The following is a 23,296-nucleotide window of genomic DNA, read 5'->3' as shown; positions in this document are numbered from 1 at the left end:
AGCAATGCTGTTGGCATTGGCTGCTTTCGGTCATTCTGCCTTCGAACAGGAAAGGAGTGCCACATTTCCAGCGTGTTATTAGGTCGAATAGCAGGTCCTGAATGTTCGATGTCATAGTAACCAGGTATTTCAGGCTGCCTGATTGGCTGCGCTTCTTCAGGACCCTGGAGACCAATAGCCTGCCAGTATGGTGGTGGATCGTCCCCAGGGATTGGGGCAGCTACAGCGGCTGATTGAGGCGATGCAACTGACATAGCACACGCACCAGTCATTTGAGAACTACCCGCAGCAAACCCTTCTTCAGAATCAAACACAGATTCCTCATCAAAATCATATTCCGTGGATGCATAGCTTTCTTCATATCCAGTTGAACTATAATTATCAGAATATTCACTCAAATCAAAATTTTTGTCAAATTGGATATCGATTTCATTTCTTGAGGTTCCAACATTTCCGACTGCCTGTTCAGTAGGGCTCAACATTCCAGCTGTCTCGCACACTGACAGTAAAGTGTTGCCAATGTTAAAATTCTGTAATGTCTCACATACATTTTCATTGAGATTTAGGTCTGGCACTCTGATTTGTCCAAATATTTTATCTCGAGTAGCAAGTTCTGAACTAATATCCGAAATGAGACATGCATCTCCAGTGTCCCTTGACCGATTTATAGATGCTTTATTTTTCAAAATTGCATCCAGCATTACGATCAAAGAAGTCTCGGCATCATTAAATTCCATTTCAACTTTATCTGTTAATCCTCTTTCTTTCTCATCCAAAATTGTTCTCAAATTAGCAAACAGATCAGACACTTTTTTCTTGCATTCTGTTTTCTTCTCTATAATCTTCTCCTTTTCATTCACAAATATCCCCTCTTGTTCAAAAAGTCTCTGCTGTAATGTCTTTATCTCATTTTCTAGTTCAACATTCACTATCCCATCAGAACTGTCAAACAGAGTGTCCACATTGGTCTCTTTCCTGATGCGTAACACTTTATTCTCTGTATTCACAATCTTGGCATTACCCGTCCTTTCTTTTGCCCTAACACCATAAGCAGGTGCAGCCATGTCATGCCTCTTTTTAGCATTTTCCAACTGCATGCAAGCTGCACTCTTATCAATTGTTGTTAATCCATGTCTACTATCAGAATTTGCTGATGATGCATCTCCACGGCCATCATTTAAGGGTTCTATACATTCCTCAGTGTGACTAGTTAAAGTTGTGTCTACAGTCTCCACATCTTCCTGCAGCACTTCATCTATATTGGTTTCCATGATAACTGTTGTGCACATCTAACACATTGGGTTTATTGTTCACATTTGTCAATATCTGCAGCATTAAAAATCCTAACCTTCAAATCACTTCCCATCATCAATAGGGAAATTGTTCATTTATACTGATTTCCATGATAGCTGTTGTGCACATCTAACACATATGGTTTATTATCCACTGATGTCAAAATATGCGGCATTTAAGAAGCTAACCTTGAAATCATTTCCATCATCAATAGGAAAATTGTTGAGTCTGCAAAATAATGGGCAAACTTGTAAATTACTAAAAATATATGCAGCAGGCCTTGTTGTTTGTTATTCCTACCTGATGTCAATATCAATAAACTGTTAGATTATGAAACAAATCTTTTTAAATATTGACTTAAATTTACAGATTGATATATCCATATATATTTTAATCCATATCTTTTGTTCTTTTGATATGTAACTCATATGTTTTTTTTCAGAACAGTGTCTTTTCAAATGTTAATAAAAATGTAGTTTCAAACCAGCATAGAAAACACACCTATGTTCTCCTACATGTATCTGATAAGTGTACACTATACTGTACACAATCATGTCTTACTACATACAATGAGTCCATGTGATCCTATGTTGACCAAAAACATGTTTTATCCAACATATCATACTAAGATACTAAATTTCAAAACATCCTGGTTTAAACTAGATTCAAATTTTGCAGCAGTTTACAGATATTAATAGATATATGTTAACAGATTTTCTGAAATAGGATCTGTTTAAATATTTAAACCTAGTTGCTTAAGTGTTATTTTTGTGAGAGTTTTACCATAAAATTGAAAAGAAAGTGTGTACAACATAAATTCACATTATTTGCAGTATTTGCACTTTGCTTTTCAATCCATTATCTCTATGATCAATACAGTCATCATGATAATTACTGTCATAGCCTATGATCACCATAAACCTTTAGTGCAACTACATTGAGAGTACCAATGTTTACAAACACTTCAGTTGCATTGCTTCAATGATCACATGCAATTTCCTTCCAGTGAACACTGTTTATGTAATGTAATGCAATAGATTTCAGTGTAAAGTCCTAATTTACACATCACATGACTTAATGTCTAAACAGGTTATCAACTTCCACTACCAAATCCAGTATAAATGACTTTATATCACATAGGTCCACAGCAAAAATGGAAGAACACCAGGTAACATAAATTAATTCTCAGTGTAGTCTTGATATCTTGTTAAACCTCACAGATAATGTTGTTTCAATTTGCAGTACGCAAAAGGACCTGATGTGATCTCAAATAATAATCAATATCAGAGCTTAGTACAGCACATTGAACCAGCTGTCATTTATATGCACTTGTAATCAATCTATTGCGTTTTGTCTCGTATTCTTGGCTGTGCAAATGATTTCATTAAATGGTGTGAAGTTTTTTTCAATTAATATTAATCACTTGTTACTTAATTAAAAACTTTCCATCACAAATAAGTTCACTGATAAGGGCAGTTTTAATACTTGTTCATATAACTGATTTCCAGCCTACAAAATGAGTCAACAAACAATAATGTTCTGACACTTAGTCTAGCTGTTAATCTTGCTTATGCAACAGATTTCAAGAACACTAGAGCTAACTTTTTTTTTTCCTAGACACTGTTCACATATGTCCACTGCACTTGAATCTTCAATAATCTATATAACCTTCAGACTTTCTCAAGTCACTTTGAAAATGGCTGTTGCCTATGTACATGTCAATGTCATCTGCACACATGCGGTACACAGCTGCACTGTCTGAAACAATAAGAACAAAATTTAAAATAATTCATTACAGTGTCACAGAAAATGCAGATACAACCAGAAAATTGCAAAAATATTTATTGGACCAGTTTCAATGCACAAATAATGAACTAATTTGAACATTTGAAACCCTAAATTTCTTATGTGGGAGGAATTAATTTCAAACCTAAGCTGTTACATTTCTGATTTAATAAATTAAATTCTATATGCATAATGAATTAGTTTAAACCTATTTATTTAAGTTTGTCTGCATCAAAAACCTAATTCTTATTGAAACTCTTTAGAGACTGTTTCCTGTGTTACAAGGCGGAGATTTAAAGAAAGCTCGTGCAGTCGGGATTGAAGCCGTGACCTCAATGTTGCTAGGCGGACACCATACTAAACCACTGCCACCTCATACTTAATAAGTAATTAAAATGGTAACATATAGTGAAACATTTATTATTTAGTTTATAAAATGATAATTGATTTATCTATGGAAAGTTTATGGAGCAGTATTTGTGTAACACAATAACTATTGAAGTACAAATATGTGTATGTAACATGTAGGTTAAAGAAAAGTCAGTGAATAAAATCAACTGTACGAGACATGTAATGCATCATCATACAGATGCATATGTACACACACACAAACACTGCCCATGTTTTAGTTTGAAAAAGAAGCAACTGTGTTTTGTTTAAGATTGTTGTGATACCTGAAGCTTTAGGCTTCTGGCCAAATGTATCAAGGTGCTGGTAACAGACAGATTACATCAATTTATAAACATGGTTTACCCTCTACCTTTAAACCCGAAAATAACAAACTAAACAAACTAATTTGAAAGAATGTTGACTTCATCAGCTGACAAGATGGTGTTTCAGGTAAAACTAATTGGACATGTGCTTTATCAGCAAAACTGATTTAGGTTTTTAAATGTTAAGTTTAACCCCTACCACTCAGATAAGCATTGATGTGTTTGTAGTCCCTTGCAAAATCTAATGAGATTTAAGATCATTCAAGTTTTGAAGAAGCCTTTTTCAGTTTTTGGTAAATGAGAAAATTAAAAAAAATTGTTTCAGATTTGCAAATTTTCATATATGGCCAAGAGGTCTAAGTGTTAGACTTAATCCAGGGGTCAGTGGTTCGAGCCCAGTTGAAGGTTACTTTTTTTCTTTCTTTAATTTTCTTCTTGTTTTTTTACTGGAGCTTTCTAGATCTAATGTAAACATTTATCAATATATGTCTGTGACTCGTAGTAATGGTAAGGGCTATCACTATTTCGTGTCTGTGACTCGTGGTCATGGTAAGGGCTATCACTATTTCTTGTCTGTGACTCGGGGTCATGGTAAGGGCTATCACTATTTCGTGTCTGTGACTCATGGTCATGGTAAGGGCTATCACTATTTCGTGTCTGTGACTCGTGGTCACAGTAAGGACTATCACTATTTCTTGTCTGTGACTCAGGGTCATGGTAAGGGCTATCACTATTTCTTGTCTGTGACTCGTGGTCATGGTAAGGGCTATCACTATTTCTTGTCTGTGACTCGTAGTCATGGTAAGGGCTATCACTATTTCTTGTCTGTGACTCGTGGTCATGGTAAGGGCTATCACTATTTCTTGTCTGTGACTCGTGGTAATGGTAAGGGCTATCACTATTTCTTGTCTGTGACTCATGGTCATGGTAAGGGCTATCACTATTTCTTGTCTGTGACTCGTGGTCATGGTAAGGGCTATCACTATTTCATGTCTGTGACTCGTGGTCACGGTAAGGGCTATCACTATTTCTTGTCTGTGACTCGTGGTCATGGTAAGGGCTATCACTATTTCTTGTCTGTGACTCATGGTCATGGTAAGGGCTATCACTATTTCTTGTCTGTGACTCGTGGTCATGGTAAGGGCTATCACTATTTCTTGTCTGTGACTCGTGGTCATGATAAGGGCTATCACTATTTCTTGTCTGTGACTTGTGGTCATGGTAAGGGCTATCACTATTTCTTGTCTGTGACTCATGGTCATGGTAAGGGCTATCACTATTTCTTGTCTGTGACTCGTGGTCATGGTAAGGGCTATCACTTTTTCTTGTCTGTGACTCATGGTCATGGTAAGGGCTATCACTATTTCTTGTCTGTGACTCATGGTCGTGGTAAGGGCTATCACTATTTCTTGTCTGTGACTCGTGGTCATGGTAAGGGCTATCACTATATCTCGTCTGTGACTCATGGTCATGGTAAGGGCTATCACTATTTCTTGTCTGTGACTCGTGGTCATGGTAAGGGCTATCACTATTTCTTGTCTGTGACTCGTGGTCATGGTAAGTGCTATCACTATTTCTTGTCTGTGACTCATGGTCATGGTAGGGGCTATCACTATTTCTTGTGTGTGACTCGTGGTCATGGTAAGGGCTATCACTATTTCTTGTCTGTGACTCGTGGTCATGGTAAGGGCTATCACTATTTCTTGTCTGTGACTCGTGGTCATGGTAAGGGCTATCACTATTTCTTGTCTGTGACTCGTGGTCATGGTAAGTGCTAACACAATTTCTTGTCTGTGACTCGTGGTCATGGTAAGGGCTATCACTATTTCTTGTCTGTGACTCGTGGTCATGGTAATAGTGTTTTTCCAAGGAGGGCAAAGGGGCATGGCGCATTACTTTCAAAAAGGGCATTTTAGCGCGCAGTTTAGGCAAAAAAGGGCAAAAATGTTCCCTGAATACCTGAATTACGGGGAAACATGTAATCGCATCAGAAGCAGTTGTGGAAAAAATAACATATAAACAAGTACATTTACTGGTTATCGATGTATTTAACTTACTATGATTTATATTAATATATTTACCTTGCAATGTACATTTAAGTTCCATGCTGTTTCAATAAACTGTACAGCACGACAAACATAATAAAGCAATATATGCATACGAATCTGATTATACACAGATCCACTAACATATAAATGAAACCATGTTTGTCTTATCCCATTTTCTAACAATAATCTCGACAGATGTTTAAAATAACATTGCGAGTAAATTGATCTCTAAGAATATGCAAACACTCGTTTCCGTGACATACATCCACAGAGTAGATTACAAATAAATAAATAATATTGTTGCTATCTAAAACATTTTTATGCATCATTGATTATCACAGACATTTCATTAATTCCTTCTTAATGTATAATCTCCATCGTTAATTCGATCGTTTGCCATTATTGCCGAGTCACAATTTAATTCTGTATAGTCCGCCATGTTGATAAAATGTCAAATGATGTAAGCGACAGGTGCGCATAGCAACGTTAAATCGTATACGCGATTCGCATTTTGTTAAATTGGTATACGTCTCAGTAATTATTTCAATAATAAGATCTAATTATCTTAAAGACGAAAACGATAAAGAATAAATTTGTTTGTGAATTTAAATGTAATTATGCGTAAAAATATACGTTTTGATATAACTAAATAATGCATGCAAAGCACAATTGCCACGAGAATAACATCGAGTTTTTCGTAAAAAGTCTCCGAAGTAATGATTATATCGTGGAGGAGTACACATTGCCGAGCGAAAAGTGCGCTTGGTATAACATAGCCTCCGGCATTATCGATTGATACTGACACGGGGTTATTCACGCATGACTAATTCACAGCTTTGGAGCACTCTTGAAATAAGACCTACCTATAAATCGAGCACTGTTATAGATTAAATCTGCTCAATTAAATATAGTCGATTAGACGTTGACGTCTCTCGAGTAAATCAAGCACAGTTGGAGCGTCACAGACAATCAAGGAGGCTGATTTTGCGGACCAAGTTAGATCGTAAGGCAATAAAGATGTTATAGATAAGGGCGCGTGGCGAAATTTGCCATTGAAAAAAAGAGCGCGTGGCGAAATTTGCCTTTGAAAAGGGCAGCGTGGCGATCCGGGAGGGCGGCATGGCATTTCGCCACGCTAAAATGGCCTGGGAAAAACACTAGGTAAGGGCTATCACTATTTCTTGTCTGTGACTCATGGTCATGGTAAGGGCTATCACTATTTCTTGTCTGTGACTCGTGGTCATGGTAAGGGCTATCACTATTTCTTGTCTGTGACTCGTGGTCATGGTAAGGGCTATCACTATTTCTTGTCGGTGACTCATGGTCATGGTAAGGGCTATCACTATTTCTTGTCGGTGACTCATGGTCATGGTAAGGGCTATCACTATTTCTTGTCTGTGACTCGTGGTCATGGTAAGGGCTATCACTATTTCTTGTCTGTGACTCGTGGTCATGGTAAGGGCTATCACTATTTCTTGTCTGTGACTCGTGGTCATGGTAAGGGCTATCACTATTTCTTGTCTGTGACTCGTGGTCATGGTAAGTGCTATCACTATTTCTTGTCTGTGACTCGTGGTCATGGTAAGGGCTATCACTATTTCTTGTCTGTGACTCGTGGTCATGGTAAGGGCTATCACTATTTCTTGTCTGTGACTCATGGTCATGGTAAGGGCTATCACTATTTCTTGTCTGTGACTCGTGGTCATGGTAAGGGCTATCACTATTTCTTGTCTGTGACTCGTGGTCATGGTAAGGGCTATCACTATTTCTTGTCTGTGACTCGTGGTCGTGGTAAGGGCTATCACTATTTCTTGTCTGTGACTCAAGGTCATGGTAAGGGCTATCACTATTTCTTGTCTGTGACTCATGGTCATGGTAAGGGCTATCACTATTTCTTGTCTGTGACTCGTGGTCATGGTAAGGGCTATCACTATTTCTTGTCGGTGACTCATGGTCATGGTAAGGGCTATCACTATTTTTTGTCTGTGACTCGTTGTCATGGTAAGGGCTATCACTATTTCTTGTCTGTGACTCGTGGTCATGGTAGCTATCACTATTTCTTGTCTGTGACTCAAGGTCATGGTAAGGGCTATCACTATTTCTTGTCTGTGACTCATGGTCATGGTAAGGGCTATCACTATTTCTTGTCTGTGACTCGTTGTCATGGTAAGGGCTATCACTATTTCTTGTCTGTGACTCAGGGTCATGGTAAGGGCTATCACTATTTCTTGTCTGTGACTCAAGGTCATGGTAAGGGCTATCACTATTTCTTGTCTGTGACTCATGGTCATGGTAAGGGCTATCACTATTTCTTGTCTGTGACTCGTGGTCATGGTAAGGGCTATCACTATTTCTTGTCTGTGACTCGTGGTCATGGTAAGGGCTATCACTATTTCTTGTCTGTGACTCGTGGTCATGGTAAGGGCTATCACTATTTCTTGTCTGTGACTCGTGGTCATGGTAAGGGCTATCACTATTTCTTGTCTGTGACTCGTGGTCATGGTAAGGGCTATCACTATTTCTTGTCTGTGACTCGTGGTCATGGTAAGGGCTATCACTATTTCTTGTCTGTGACTCCTGGTCATGGTAAGGGCTATCACTATTTCTTGACTGTGACTCGTGGTCATGGTAAGGGCTATCACTATTTCTTGTCTGTGACTCGTGGTCATGGTAAGGGCTATCACTATTTCTTGTCTGTGACTCGTGGTCATGGTAAGAGCTATCACTATTTCTTGTCTGTGACTCGTGGTCATGGTAAGGGCTATCACTATTTCTTGTCTGTGACTCTTGGTCGTGGTAAGGGCTATCACTATTTCTTGTCTGTGACTGAAGGTCATGGTAAGGGCTATCACTATTTCTTGTCTGTGACTCATGGTCATGGTAAGGGCTATCACTATTTCTTGTCTGTGACTCGTGGTCATGGTAAGGGCTATCACTATTTCTTGTCGGTGACTCATGGTCATGGTAAGGGCTATCACTATTTCTTGTCTGTGACTCGTTGTCATGGTAAGGGCTATCACTATTTCTTGTCTGTGACTCGTGGTCATGGTAAGGGCTATCACTATTTCTTGTCTGTGACTCAAGGTCATGGTAAGGGCTATCACTATTTCTTGTCTGTGACTCATGGTCATGGTAAGGGCTATCACTATTTCTTGTCTGTGACTCGTTGTCATGGTAAGGGCTATCACTATTTCTTGTCTGTGACTCGTGGTCATGGTAAGGGCTATCACTATTTCTTGTCTGTGACTCGTGGTCATGGTAAGGGCTATCACTATTTCTTGTCTGTGACTCGTGGTCATGGTAAGGGCTATCACTATTTCTTGTCTGTGACTCGTGGTCATGGTAAGGGCTATCACTATTTCTTGTCTGTGACTCGTGGTCATGGTAAGGGCTATCACTATTTCTTGTCTGTGACTCGTGGTCATGGTAAGGGCTATCACTATTTCTTGTCTGTGACTTGTGGTCATGGTAAGGGCTATCACTATTTCTTGTCTGTGACTTATGGTCATGGTAAGGGCTATCACTATTTCTTGTCTGTGACTCGTGGTCATGGTAAGGGCTATCACTATTTCTTGTCTGTGACTCGTGGTCATGGTAAGGGCTATCACTATTTCTTGTCTGTGACTCGTGGTCATGGTAAGGGCTATCACTATTTTTTGTCTGTGACTCGTGGTCATGGTAAGGGCTATCACTATTTCTTGTCTGTGTGTCATGGTCATGGTAAGGGCTATCACTATTTCTTGTCTGTGACTTATGGTCATGGTAAGGGCTATCACTATTTCTTGTCTGTGACTCATGGTCATGGTAAGGGCTATCACTATTTCTTGTCTGTGACTCGTGGTTGTGGTAAGGGCTATCACTATATCTCGTCTGTGACTTGTGGTCATGGTAAGGGCTATCACTATTTCTTGTCTGTGACTCGTGGTCATGGTAAGAGCTATCACTATTTCTTGTCTGTGACTCATGGTCATGGTAAGGGCTATCACTATTTCTTGTCTGTGACTCGTGGTCATGGTAAGGGCTATCACTATTTCTTGTCTGTGACTCGTGGTCATGGTAAGGGCTATCACTATTTATTGTCTGTGACTCGTGGTCATGGTAAGGGCTATCACTATTTCTTGTCTGTGACTCATGGTCATGGTAAAGGCTATCACTATTTCTTGTCTGTGACTCGTGGTCATGGTAAGGGCTATCACTATTTCTTGTCTGTGACTCCTGGTCATGGTAAGGGCTATCACTATTTCTTGTCTGTGACTCATGGTCATGGTAAGGGCTATCACTATTTCTTGTCTGTGACTCGTGGTCATGTACTATTTCTTGTCTGTGACTCGTGGTCATGGTAAGGGCTATCACTATTTCGTGTCTGTGACTCGTGGTCATGGTAAGGGCTATCACTATTTCTTGTCTGTGACTCATAGTCATGGTAAGGTTGAGTAAAAAAAACACTATGACCTTCACCCACCCATGTTATGTTAAATCTTGAATTATACCTGAGTGTGTTATGTTAAATTTTGACTGTACTTCAATGTCACACTTATTGGTAAAATGTAGTTTTTTTCTTATTGTTGTACTTATTATAATCATGAAAAGCGGTAATCAAAGCAGATTCAGTAATACAGTGAATAACAAAAATCTTATCATAATAAATTCAAATATTTCAATTACATATAAAAAAAAATAATGTACTATTTTAGAATGCTTTGAATTCATGAGGACACATTTTTGTGTTTTTCTTTCCATAGGACCAGTTTTATAAATTAATTGATATCATAAAATAATGAATTTGGGTCGTCATTAGGACGCCAAATTAAATTACATGGACCTTGACCTTATAGGATATTTGTTGTTTATTAAAGAAATAATATTTTTCTATCATGGTTTGTTGTCGAATAACCCACAGTATAGATGCGTAGGAATTAAATCACGAGTGCAAAGCACAAGTGATTTGATAACATGCATCTATACTCTTTACAGTGGGTTATTTGACAACAAACCATCATAGAAAATTATTATTTCGATTCTTACACGATTCTGATTGATTTGGTTAAAGCTTTTGGACGTGCACTATATTTTTTTAAACCCAGGCCTTTTCCGCTTCATGTTGGGAAAACGCCACACTGGAATTTGGGGAATTTCGCGTTGTGAAAAACCCCATTTCGGAAAAAATAATAGCGAAACTGCCTCAATTGGGAAAAATAATCGCATGTAAATAGCGTTTCTTATATTTCAAAGAAGCTGTTAACTGGTAAATAAAGACTATTTTGATAACATATTATTAACATTTTACAAAATATTATGAACATGTGTGATAAGTGCAGGGTTTTTTATCTGATTTTGGGGAAAGAGCCTGGCCTTTTTTGAGGAGAAAAAAAATCCACGCCAAACGCCGGATTATGGAGAAAATAAGGAAAGTCTTAAATAATCAATTTAACATATTTTACTGTTTTTAAAACAAATTCAAGGCAACACATAATTTAATTAAGCAATATTTGTCAATTTTCTACACTGGATCAGGTTAACTTATATATGTAAAGGTTTAAAAAAATAATAATAAAAAAAATTTAATAACTTGGGAAAAAAAAATTCAATTGGGAAAAAACAACCAGATTTGCATTGGGAATGGGGCCGAATTTCAGACCAGTGGCATAGGGCGGAAAAGGCCTGAAACCCCGCCCTTCTTAGTACAAAGTTCACTATTTAGTGACGTCTTTGAATTGTCCAAACATATGACGTCGTTTTCATTCATAAAAATATTGCAAATGATGTCACTTTCATTGAGAACAAAAATCGTAGAAACTAAAAGACATCACATTTATTGATGCTACTAAAAAGCTGACATGCTATAAATAATTTCTTAATAACGTTTCCTAACAAATAACATTCTTTGTAGGCGTGGTTATGCCACTTATCACCAAATATACAATTTGTTGTTTCATTTCATTTATATACATGCTAAATTTATTAAATTTCTTTTAGAGCGGGTTTTAGCACTTTACTGCAATAGTTTCTTTATTTATTCGGAATTATTTTCGAAACATTAAGCTCCGCCCATACTTATTGCAGAATAACCCACACTTGATTTCCTTCTTTGTCTATAGAAAACAACTCGTGTGTAGTGTTAGAATTTAAATTCAAAGTTCAAATTTTACAAAAAGCCTTAACATTTTTCTGGGCAAGCATGAATAACATGAATGCAAATCATTTACAGGAAGTTTAAAAAATATTCGCACCTTTTCAGGTCAACAATGATAGTGTCATTATGACAATAATGATTAAACAGAGTATACGATATTATTTTATCATTAAAACATAGTTTCTAATGTTAAGATTTGAAGAGACACAGTTATTCGCAAATATTAGCAAAAAAAAAAAACAAAAAAACTTAAACAAGTTGTACACAAGTAATCATTCATGTCCGATGAGGTTTAACAGTCATGATTTTGCAGATCAGGTTACTTTTTTGAAGTCTGATTACACAAAAAGACTACAAAAAATACTTGACTTTTGTGTCTAATGCTTGCATGGTCATACTTTATAAATGAGACATGTCTCACACTGTGAAATCGACGAACGCATCGTCGTTGGTTCAAAGTTATTCTTACATGTACTTAGGCTCTCAAAGAACACACGCAAATCTGCTCAATTCAATACGTAAAATATAAAGAATAGGGAAATACTTACACTACGCTTTTAACCGACATGTATAAACTTCCGCAGCCGATGGATGAACCGCAGACGATGCGTTAGTCGATTGCACGGTGTGTGTCTGGAAGAACGGGGCTTAATGCATGAGCTTAAGTTTTATCTCAGATTAGCTTGTGAAGACCACACAGGTTGTTGGTTGAGAGGGACCACACAGGTTGTTGGTTGAGAGGGACCACACAGGTTGTTGGTTGAGAGGGACCACACAGGTTGTTGGTTGAGAGGGACCACACAGGTTGTTGGTTGAGAGGGACCACACAGGTTGTTGGTTGAGAGGGACCACACAGGTTGTTGGTTGAGAGGGACCACACAGGTTGTTGGTTGAGAGGGACCACACAGGTTGTTGGTTGAGAGGGACCACACAGGTTGTTGGTTGAGAGGGACCACACAGGTTGTTGGTTGAGAGGGACCACACAGGTTGTTGGTTGAGAGGGACCACACAGGTTGTTGGTTGAGAGGGACCACACAGGTTGTTGGTTGAGAGGGACCACACAGGTTGTTGGTTGAGAGGGACCACACAGGTTGTTGGTTGAGAGGGACCACACAGGTTGTTGGTTGAGAGGGACCACACAGGTTGTTGGTTGAGAGGGACCACACAGGTTGTTGGTTGAGAGGGACCACACAGGTTGTTGGTTGAGAGGGGACCACACAGGTTGTTGGTTGAGAGGGGACCACACAGGTTGTAAGGTTGAGAGGGACCACACAGGTTGTTGGTTGAGAGGGACCACACAGGTTGTTGGTTGAGAGGGACCACACAGGTTGTTGGTTGAGAGGGACCACACAGGTTGTTGGTTGAGAGGGACCACACAGGTTGTTGGTTGAGAGGGACCACACAGGTTGTTGGTTGAGAGGGACCACACAGGTTGTTGGTTGAGAGGGACCAAACAGGTTGTTGGTTGAGAGGGACCACACAGGTTGTTGGTTGAGGGGGACCACACAGGTTGTTGGTTGAGGGGGACCACACAGGTTGTTGGTTGAGAGGGACCACACAGGTTGAAGGTTGAGAGGGACCACACAGGTTGTTGGTTGAGAGGGACCACACAGGTTGTTGGTTGAGAGGGACCACACAGGTTGTTGGTTGAGAGGGACCACACAGGTTGTTGGTTGAGAGGGACCACACAGGTTGTTGGTTGAGAGGGACCACACAGGTTGTTGGTTGAGAGGGACCACACAGGTTGTTGGTTGAGAGGGACCACACAGGTTGTTGGTTGAGAGGGACCACACAGGTTGTTGGTTGAGAGGGACCACACAGGTTGTTGGTTGAGAGGGACCACACAGGTTGTTGGTTGAGAGGGACCACACAGGTTGTTGGTTGAGAGGGACCACACAGGTTGTTGGTTGAGAGGGACCACACAGGTTGTTGGTTGAGAGGGACCACACAGGTTGTTGGTTGAGAGGGACCACACAGGTTGTTGGTTGAGAGGGACCACACAGGTTGTTGGTTGAGAGGGACCACACAGGTTGTTGGTTGAGAGGGACCACACAGGTTGTTGGTTGAGAGGGACCACACAGGTTGTTGGTTGAGAGGGACCACACAGGTTGTTGGTTGAGAGGGACCACACAGGTTGTTGGTTGAGAGGGACCACACAGGTTGTTGGTTGAGAGGGACCACACAGGTTGTTGGTTGAGAGGGACCACACAGGTTGTTGGTTGAGAGGGACCACACAGGTTGTTGGTTGAGAGGAAGACTCTTCATAGCAAAATTCACGTTAAGGTGGAAAGTTATGTCCCTTATGTCTCCTCTGCAGACTGCACATGCCAATCTAAGAGAGCACTATATACACATGCATTAAACCCTGTTTTCCCAGAGCCAGACTCAAATTGTTTCAAAATAGACCATGTCACATAATAAAACTAACTGTGAGTAGAAAACTTAGCCAAATAAAACCCAAAGTTTATATAAATAGTTATTTATCAAAACAGCAATATTTCTTACCGCTTTACCTCAACTATTGAACAGGTTTACTGTTACATTTATTTAGGTTGGGGGAGATTAAACTGCCCTCAACAGCTTCTTGTTTCCCACTGTTTTATAAGAAGGATTACAGAATGAAAGGACATGATATATCACAGGTTTATGATGATGTCTTATCAGGCTATGTTTGCTTTATCACACAGTAAAGTCTTTAAAACTCAAGTCATGCAAAAATGGGCCATATGACATAGCTCCAGACATGCCTCTGTACCCATATACTCTGAGGAGGAGTTTTAATGTCTGCTAAATAAACCACAAAGCTTTGTGTGACTTAACCTTTTCCCCACAAGGAGCAAATTGAAAATGGCTTTTGCAACCAGCATAAAACCAGAACAGCCTGCGAGTAACTTGCAAACAAACTTTCTGTTTTTTATGCTTACAAATGATTATTTTTGTATTTGTCCATTCTAGACAAAATAAGTTCCCCTTGGGTGCCCAAAAATGTTATTACATGCATGTTCCAGGGCAGCTTATCAGTATTTATTTATAAATTATTCAGTGCATAGTAATTGCCCTTGGTAACATTGGGTCACAATTGGAAACCAAATATATCTAAAAATAGGTCAAACAATGAAAATTATCGATAATTTTCACAGTTATTTTTCACTGTTTGAAACAGTGAAATATCAGTTTTAATTCACTGATATTTCTCCATAAACCATCAGAAAGCATAAAATAAAATCTATTCACAAGAACAGTCCACTAAGATACATCAAGCGTTTTGAAATGGAAAGGAAAGATGTTATTTATGCTATATGCAGATAAAACAAGACTATTGCCAAGCAATTTAAGTCCCCTACCGGCTCCACCATTGTCAGAAATAAAAAAAATATTATTTTTTATTTGTTGCGATAGCAACTAGAATTTTTGACGTAGGAACAAAATGAAATGACGTGCATAATTTCCTTATTGCCATCTATCCATGTTTCAAGTTTCATGAAAAAATATTAAGAACTTTTAAAGTTATCGCAGGATCCAGAAAAGTGTGACAGACAGACTGACAGACACACAGACCATAAGTCCCCTCCGATGAAACCGGTTGGGGACTAAAAAGCGTTATGGAAGCTTAATTTGTGTGAGCGTATTTGGTTGTACTCTGTCATTCTTTTATTTTTATTTGTTTCTTTTTGGCACATAGATTACTACATCGAAAAACTCCTGTTGGAGATTGAAACATTAATCTGGTAAAGCCTTTTTAGGTCACTGTTGCATGAAGAAACAGAATAATATGTCACTAATAATAAAGGCTGATAGCTCTTACAGCAGTCAATGATAGAAACCTATTATTCTCTATAAATTGAACAATTTAAGTGGCTACGTTCAAAGTAGTATCATGTAACTTCACCGATGTATGGTTCAACTGGACATAAAATAAGGCCAGTACTGGCAAATACAATGTCAACATAACATACCACTTTGCCAGATTCAATGACTGTTCAAGCTCTCTAAGTGACTTTTGCCCTCGGGTAATGTGCATTTTGATAGTCGTCTGAAATAAACACAAAGACCTATATAAAACCAGATGTACAACAACATACATCATTATGTACATATTTTGTCTATAAAATCTATGCTTCTTAATTGTTATGATGTATTCACACAACTTTTTAAGTTTTTCACATTCTATTGTGCATCAACACACTTTTATCAAGTCAAAAATACATTTTAAATTAATTTCTTTGCATAATTAACAGAACAGACCAGTTCTGTTCCGTTCTTTTTCTACCAAAAACTTTGAGACAATTACTTTAACAACTTGAAGCAAGTCAAGGTATTTGTTTGGCTTGTCTCACTTCCAAGTGTTAACATCAGTGTTATAACTCAGAAAAAAAGTAAAACTATTGCTTTAAGTACAAAAATGTAACTCATTACAACTTCTAGCTCTTCAAAGAAATTAAACAAATTGCAAAATGACATAATTCAAAAATTCAAATTTGTGTCATGATTTTGTATCAACACTTTTGTTGATGACATGGAATTTATAAACAAGGGATGTGTGTAAAACATGCATGCCCCCCATATGGGCTGTCAGTTGTAGTGGCAGCCATTGTGTGAATATGTTTTTTGTCACTGTGACCTCGACCTTTGACCTTTCTTTGACCTTTCTGCCAGTCATGATCAATGTACTTATGAAGTTTCATGATCCTAGGCCTAATAATTCTTGAGTTTTCATCAGGAAACCATTTAACTGTTTCGAGTCACTGTGACCTTGACCTTTGACCTAGTGACCTGAAAATTAATAGGGGTCATCTGTCAGTCATGATAGATGTTCCATGAAGTTTCATGATCTTAGGCGTAAGCATACTTGACTTATCATCCTGAAACCAATTTACTGTTTCGAGTCACTGTGACCTTTACCTAGTGACCTGAAAATCAATAGGGGTCATCTGTCAGTCATGATAGATGTTCCAATGAAGTTGCATGATCCTAGGCGTAAGCATTATTGAGTTATCATCGGGAAACCATTTTACTGTTTCGAGTCACTGTGACCTTGACCTTTGACCTAGTGACCTGAAAATCACTAGGGGTCATCTGCTAGTCATGATCAATCTACCCATTAAGTTTCATGATCCTAGGAGTATGCATTCTTGAGTTATCATTCAAAAACCATTTTACTATTTCGGGTCACCGTGACCTTGACCTTTGACCTAGTGACCTCAAAATCAATAGGGGTCATCTGCGAGTCATGATCAATGTACCTATGAAGTTTCATGATCCTAGGCCCAAGCGTTCTTGAGTTATCGTCTGACAACCACCTGGTGGACGGACCGACAGACCGACATACCGACAGACCGACCGACATGAGCAAAGCAATATACCCCCTCTTCTTCGAAGGGGGGCATAAGTATTCATACCTGAAAGTGTTATCATTTACTTCAAGTCATGGATCTGATTACAAATTGAGATATTTACCTCGTTGAGAACCAATAGTACGAGCTGAATGCCCATGATATGTTCAGTCATTCAAGTTCCCAAAGACCTCAAACGGTTGAAGATTGTGCCTTTACAACAACCCCAACTCGTAACAAAAATGTTTCATAACTTTTGGATGGGGTATTTTTTTATGACGATGTATTTCCATCATCCAGTCTGCAATTTGTCTTACTGCACAAACAGGCTTTTTGATTAAATATTAGAACAAATATGTTTTAATGATCATAATCTCCTTTTAAAAGAATCATATGGAAATGAAAACAAATATTGTTTGCATATCAAATGATAATGTGTGAAAATTCAATTTGATATTATGAGCCGTTTTTGAGAAAATAGATTTATAAAAGTGTTGAAGTGCCTTTGAGTGTATACCAAACAATATTTACGTCTACATGCATGTATATTTTAAATGAAGAAATCAAATAATTAAATTCATATGTATTTCAAAGCTCATTTCAGATTCTGTTGATGAAAGGTTTCCGTAATTACTCTATGTTTTCGGACACTCTAAGTTTTCGGACACCCCTTTTTTTAGCAAAAATAATTATTTTTCATGACTCTAAATTTTCGGACATACGAGTTTTCGTCCATAATTAATGTCTCTAAGTTTTCGGACAGTATATTTTACAGCGCTATTTTATCAAATTTCGGTCCTGTTTTCGATATCTAATGATCATGGGGTTTTACAACCAGATTAACATCATAAAACATGGCAGGTGCATGCCTGAGGGCAACGGACCATTCCATTTGCGTTATTAAATAAATAACCTTGTAAACCAGTATAAAACAATGGTTTCGCCCGATAGCATAAGCGTTATGACAATTACCAGGGGTATCTACCGCAATGGTACTACCCCTTCTCAGTAAAATAACTGTGACAAATACTAAACGCTTCAAAGTCTGATGCACCCTATTGCAAGTTTTACAAACAATGGAAGGTGAAGGACAACTAGACAACAACTATCGGAAATGAACAAACAAATAATTCATAGTTTGCTTTTTTATTGCGTTAATTACAGGTTCTTACAAAAGAGTATCTTTACATCACAAGCTCATCTTGAACTCGTTGGTCAAAGTATAACCTTGTAGTAACTTTCTGTCAAATAAATTAAGCACTTAAAATTATTTAAAATACAATGCAAACTTATATAACTGTAATTTATATTATATGACATGGTATTTTATAAGCATGTGCTATTACCGGTAGTCGAACACTTCAATTTTCGACTATAAGTTTTCGGACATATGTATTTTTTGAATATTTTTTGTATCTGAGTTTTCCGAGTAGAGTAATTACGGTAACAAGAGTAAATCGCTGACTTACTTCATCGCTCAAACTCTTATATCGTTTAAAATCGTCTCTTGCCCATGATTGCATTTCTTTCCTATAGAAATCATCAGGAATTTTCCGAGTAAGGCGCAGAATATCTCTGTAGAGTTTCAGTACCTGGGACCTCAGCATGAACTGAAAATAGAACAGAAAGTTAATCACAATACCACACCATTAACAGCAAGTTTTTTTACTCGATACTCTGTCAAATTGTTATCCCAAAAATGTGTATAGGGATTTTTTTTGTGTGTTTTTTTTTTTGGAAATTGGGAATTTTTAAGCAACTTTTGGGAAAAAAGTATACTTTTTGCCATTGGGAATATAGCCTTTATTTGGCTATAAAAACGGGCCAAGAAAATCTTGGAGAAGACAGCGAACGTACCGTAATTACTCTATGTTTTCGGACACTCTAAGTTTTTCGGACACCCCCTTTTTTAGTCAAAATAATTATTTTTCGTGACTCTTTTTTTTCGGACATACGAGTTTTCGTCCGTTATTTATGTCTCTAAGTTTTCGGACAGTATATTTTACAGAGCTATTTCACCAAATTTCGAACCTGTTTTCGATATCTAATGACACTTCGATCATGGGGTTTTACAACCAGGTTAACATCATAAAAGATTGCGGGTGCATGCCTGAGGGCAATGGACCATTACATTTGCGTTATTGGGTAAATAACCTTGTAAACCGGTATTAAACAATGGTTTCGCCCGATAGCATAAGCGTTATGACAATTACCAGGGGTAGTGCCAATTAACAGTTCAATTATCTACCGCAATGGTACTACCCCTTCTCAGTAAAATAACTGTGACAAATACTAAATGTTTCAAATTGTGATGCACCCAATCATACAAGTTTTACGAACAATGGAAGATGTTACACAACAACTATCGGAAATGAACAAACAAAGAATTCATAGTTTGCTTTTTTTATTGCGTTAATTACAGGTTCATACAAGCGTGTATCGGTACATCACATGCTCATTTTTGAACTCGTTGGTCAAAGTACAACCTTGAAGTAACCTTCTGTCAAATAAATGAAGCATTTACAATTATTTAAAATGCAGTGCAAACATGTATAACTGTAATTTACACTATACGGCATGGTATTTTACAAGCGCGTGCTATTACCGGTAGTCGTTGATACAATTGACGCTATTTTCGGACACTTCCATTTTCGACTCTAAGTTTTCGGACACTTGTATTTTGTTAATATTTTTCGTATCTAAGTTTTCGGACACGAAAAAAAATTATTATTTTTAAGTGTCCGAAAACATAGAGTAATTACGGTACATACCAAACGAACAAAATCAATATTAAAAGATTGTGTTGAGTTACAAACAACAGCAACAAGACATTACAAATACATGCAACACATCAGATATATTCTTTTTTTTATTTATCTTTATACACGATTGTAACAATTAACGTCTCTTTCACACTTGTGGTCGTTGTATTTCACGGGTACTCAATTAAAGATAATTGGTATGTAATCGTTTATTAATCGGCTTTAATTGTAATTCAAACTAAAAATTAGGACGAAACAACCCACTTGTAAGGGCGAAACAAGTCGACCCAGGGCGAAACGACTCAGAGTGACCTAGGGCGAACAGGTTTTAGGGCGAAACGACCTGATACCTGTAACAACATAAAATTTTGGGCAGAAATAAAACTTGGGTACAGTCTAAATTGTCAGGGTAGGTTTAAGTATATTTTTGGTACTCAAGGTACATTTTAGTATACTTAAGAGTACCTGGGGTACATCTAAGAAGTACCTTAGCCGACAAAGACTAATGGAGTCAGGGTTTTTTTTTACTAAGAAAGTATATTAATTACGTATTTGCTAGGTAACTGGTTTTCGTTGTCTGCAGTCAAAAGATATGCACATTTTATTTAATTTCCAAACGCACATAATTTTTCGGATGGTTGTTTTCGGATACATTATTTTTCGTTGATTATAATTTATTTTCAAAGTTCTTTTTATCGAAGAAATAGAATGGCGATAACACATGCGGTGATACGGACGGTGTGGTTTATTATATTTAGAATTGTATTCACCTGAAATTGCAATTGGAAATACTATAAAAAAAGAACAATTAGTAAGGGCTCTGGGTGGGGTGGGGGGCTTTGCCCTTTATTTCTAATGGGTTCCTACGGCTGCGATTCCAAGACCCCTGGCCTAATTTTCAGGATTAAAAATTTGGGACAATCAACACCACTGTTAAATGAACATGTATAAAATAACTTATGTTTGCACTTTGACAAGTACCATAATCATTATTTCTAAATTGAAAACTGTATGTTATGATATGTGATATGCCTTTGTCATTAAAAGAAATATTAACCAGTTTATAGTATATATATAATATAGACACAGCGTTTTTTTTCACCTGTTTGGGAACAGGTCCTGTCCCCTAGAAATTGGGAATTTTTGAGTCGCGAAATCCTTCAAATTGGGAATTTTCGCGTCGTGAAATCCATCAAATTGGGAAATATCAAAAATCATACAAATACATCAACTGGAATCTATTTTATGTAGTAAACAATGCTTTTATACACTATCAATGGCATTCTGGGATAGGGCAGATCATAAGTCTGTATAACAAATACCAGTTCATTTAAAAAAAATGAAGAACTGGTTTTCCAGATAGAATTAATGGGTTTTGCCGCAATATAACTGAAAATTGTTTAAAATGGCATAAAGCCCAATTGAATAATTACTTTGTGTGGCAATTTGAGATAACTTGTCTAAATTAAAAGGACCAGCAGATGACCATTGTTATAATCGAAAACAGAAATTTAAGTGGCTAAATTTATGCTTGGCTGATTTCGTTTTGTTCACTTTCTTCAAGTAGTATTTTGAATTGTGACTCATTTTCTGGCTATTTATATAAAAACCACGATGCGAGTGTACAAAATTGTCGGAAGTAGTTGACTTTTTAACTTCGCCGCGAGTATTTGAAGAGTAAAACGAGATTTCGGATTTCCATTTTTGGGTTTGTTTACTACGTAAAGACGTCGCTACGAATAAAACCAAAACCCGGGAAAATATTTTGTCAAAGTCGGCATTTCGAAATATCTATCATTCTTTTCGGATAAGGGTTTTATTTTGCATATTGAATCTGTATTTAACGAGAACGTTCAATAAACAACTGTCACGCACATGTGAAACATTGTTATCGAAGCGTACAAAACAAGGTCAATTTTACTACTATTGCCTTATTTGGTTGACAGTTTCCCTGCCAGCATTCAATAATGCCGCATTATGTATGCCGGCCGGGGAACAGTCAACTTGGTAACTAGGTGGCTCCACCTATCGGAAGTTGCGTCGGCCTCATTCTAAAAGAACAACAACAACTACTACAACAACCGTTTCCTTTTCATACTTGTTTACTAACTTCTGAAGTCGTTTTGAGACAAAAAAGATAGTCTATTTGGGATTTTCTAATCGATACGAGGCCGTTTTTATATAAACTATTTGGGATAAAACCGTTTTCTAAATTGGGAAGGGTCCGTCAGCGATTGTGGGACCAGGTCTGGTCCCGATTGGGAACAGGGCCGTTTACCGGACCCGTTCAAAGAAGGAAAAAAAACGCTGAGACATTGATTAAAACAGTTGTTATTTTTTCCCCAAATATGTCTCATTCGCACTCTATTTTCTCCTTTCACCCAGCGTCCAGCGTCTTCCCCTTTTTCTTAAAAAAAACCCTGGGAGTGTTAACGAATGGCGAATCGATTTAAAAAGAAATAGGGAGGCCGACTGTAAAGTTATGTTGCCCTCCCATTGTTCTGACAGATTTGTTGAACATCAGTTTTATAAATGCTTACATAAAATAATATTGCAAACATCATTCATGGACTTAAAACAGGATTCTATATTTAACTTAAGAAACCAAAAAATCGCTAATTTCGACTGAATAATGAATTTGATAATCTGATTATTCTGATAACATTAACATACATAATTATGTATTTCTTTAATGACTTTTCATAGTTATATTAATCGTTATAAATTTTCACCAAAATTATGTATCATAAAGAGTTTACATGGTTATTACATATTGAGTTCTTTATAATCAAACATTGAACTAAAATACCTGTTTCAATGTCAAAACAGGTTTGGCACCTGACATTTTGTTAATATGTCATGACAAATTCTAAACAAAGGGAGGCAACTTACGACGAATGATAATACACGAAAAAGGCTTTATGCCACTAAATTATTTTCAAAACAGTCTCGTTAGAAAATTGAATCATATCATTCAATTCATGAGCTTAGTAACATGCTAGCAAAATATTTCTTGACGTCTGTGTGTATTCCAGAGTTTAGTTACAGGTCCAGTGCGCCCCTTCAAAGAGTAATTTTGGCTAGACCTGCCCTTGTGACCTTTCAGGGGAAAAATCTAATTTTGAGCCAAAGAAGGTCAAATTTACCCCGGGTATTCGCAAAAGAAATCATTTTGATCCGAATAGACCAGTGCACAGTGGCCAATAAGACCTTAATGTGCACTGGTAGA

At 37.6% G+C, this 23,296-nt stretch overlaps 2 protein-coding genes across 2 annotated transcripts in view; one reads left to right on the top strand and one right to left on the bottom strand.

The window, feature by feature from the left end:
- Positions 1-2,381: 2,381 nt before the first annotated feature.
- Positions 2,382-23,296, top strand: part of LOC127850016 (synaptotagmin-like protein 5) — a 146,243-nt gene continuing 125,328 nt past the window's right edge. Inside the window, exon 1 of the mRNA XM_052382750.1 lies at positions 2,382-2,461. The gene's annotated coding sequence lies outside the window, so the exon portion shown is untranslated. The remainder of the gene's footprint in view (positions 2,462-23,296) is intronic.
- LOC127850030 (LYR motif-containing protein 2-like) lies at positions 2,758-22,946 on the bottom strand. Its single transcript, XM_052382769.1, has 4 exons — positions 22,877-22,946; positions 18,775-18,915; positions 15,929-16,005; positions 2,758-3,051 (listed from the first exon to the last, which is right to left on the bottom strand). Coding segments are annotated over exons 1-4 (255 nt in total). The 5' UTR covers positions 22,913-22,946; the 3' UTR covers positions 2,758-3,050.

The sequence above is a fragment of the Dreissena polymorpha genome, chromosome 11, assembly GCF_020536995.1.
Source record: "Dreissena polymorpha isolate Duluth1 chromosome 11, UMN_Dpol_1.0, whole genome shotgun sequence".
NCBI lineage: Eukaryota > Metazoa > Mollusca > Bivalvia > Myida > Dreissenidae > Dreissena > Dreissena polymorpha.
The sequence above is the reverse complement of the archived record's forward strand: the minus strand, read 5'-3'. Positions and strand labels throughout refer to the sequence as shown.

Excerpts from the sequence above, each read along its gene's own strand:
- LOC127850030 (XM_052382769.1), bottom strand. The coding sequence starts at position 22,912 with ATGTCAGGTGCCAAACCTGTTTTGACATTGAAACAG. Across the intron at positions 18,916-22,876 it reads CTGTTTTGACATTGAAACAG|TTCATGCTGAGGTCCCAGGT; the intron begins GTATTTTAGTTC and ends TTCTATTTTCAG. Across the intron at positions 16,006-18,774 it reads ATAAGAGTTTGAGCGATGAA|ACGACTATCAAAATGCACAT; the intron begins GTAAGTCAGCGA and ends TGTTTATTTCAG.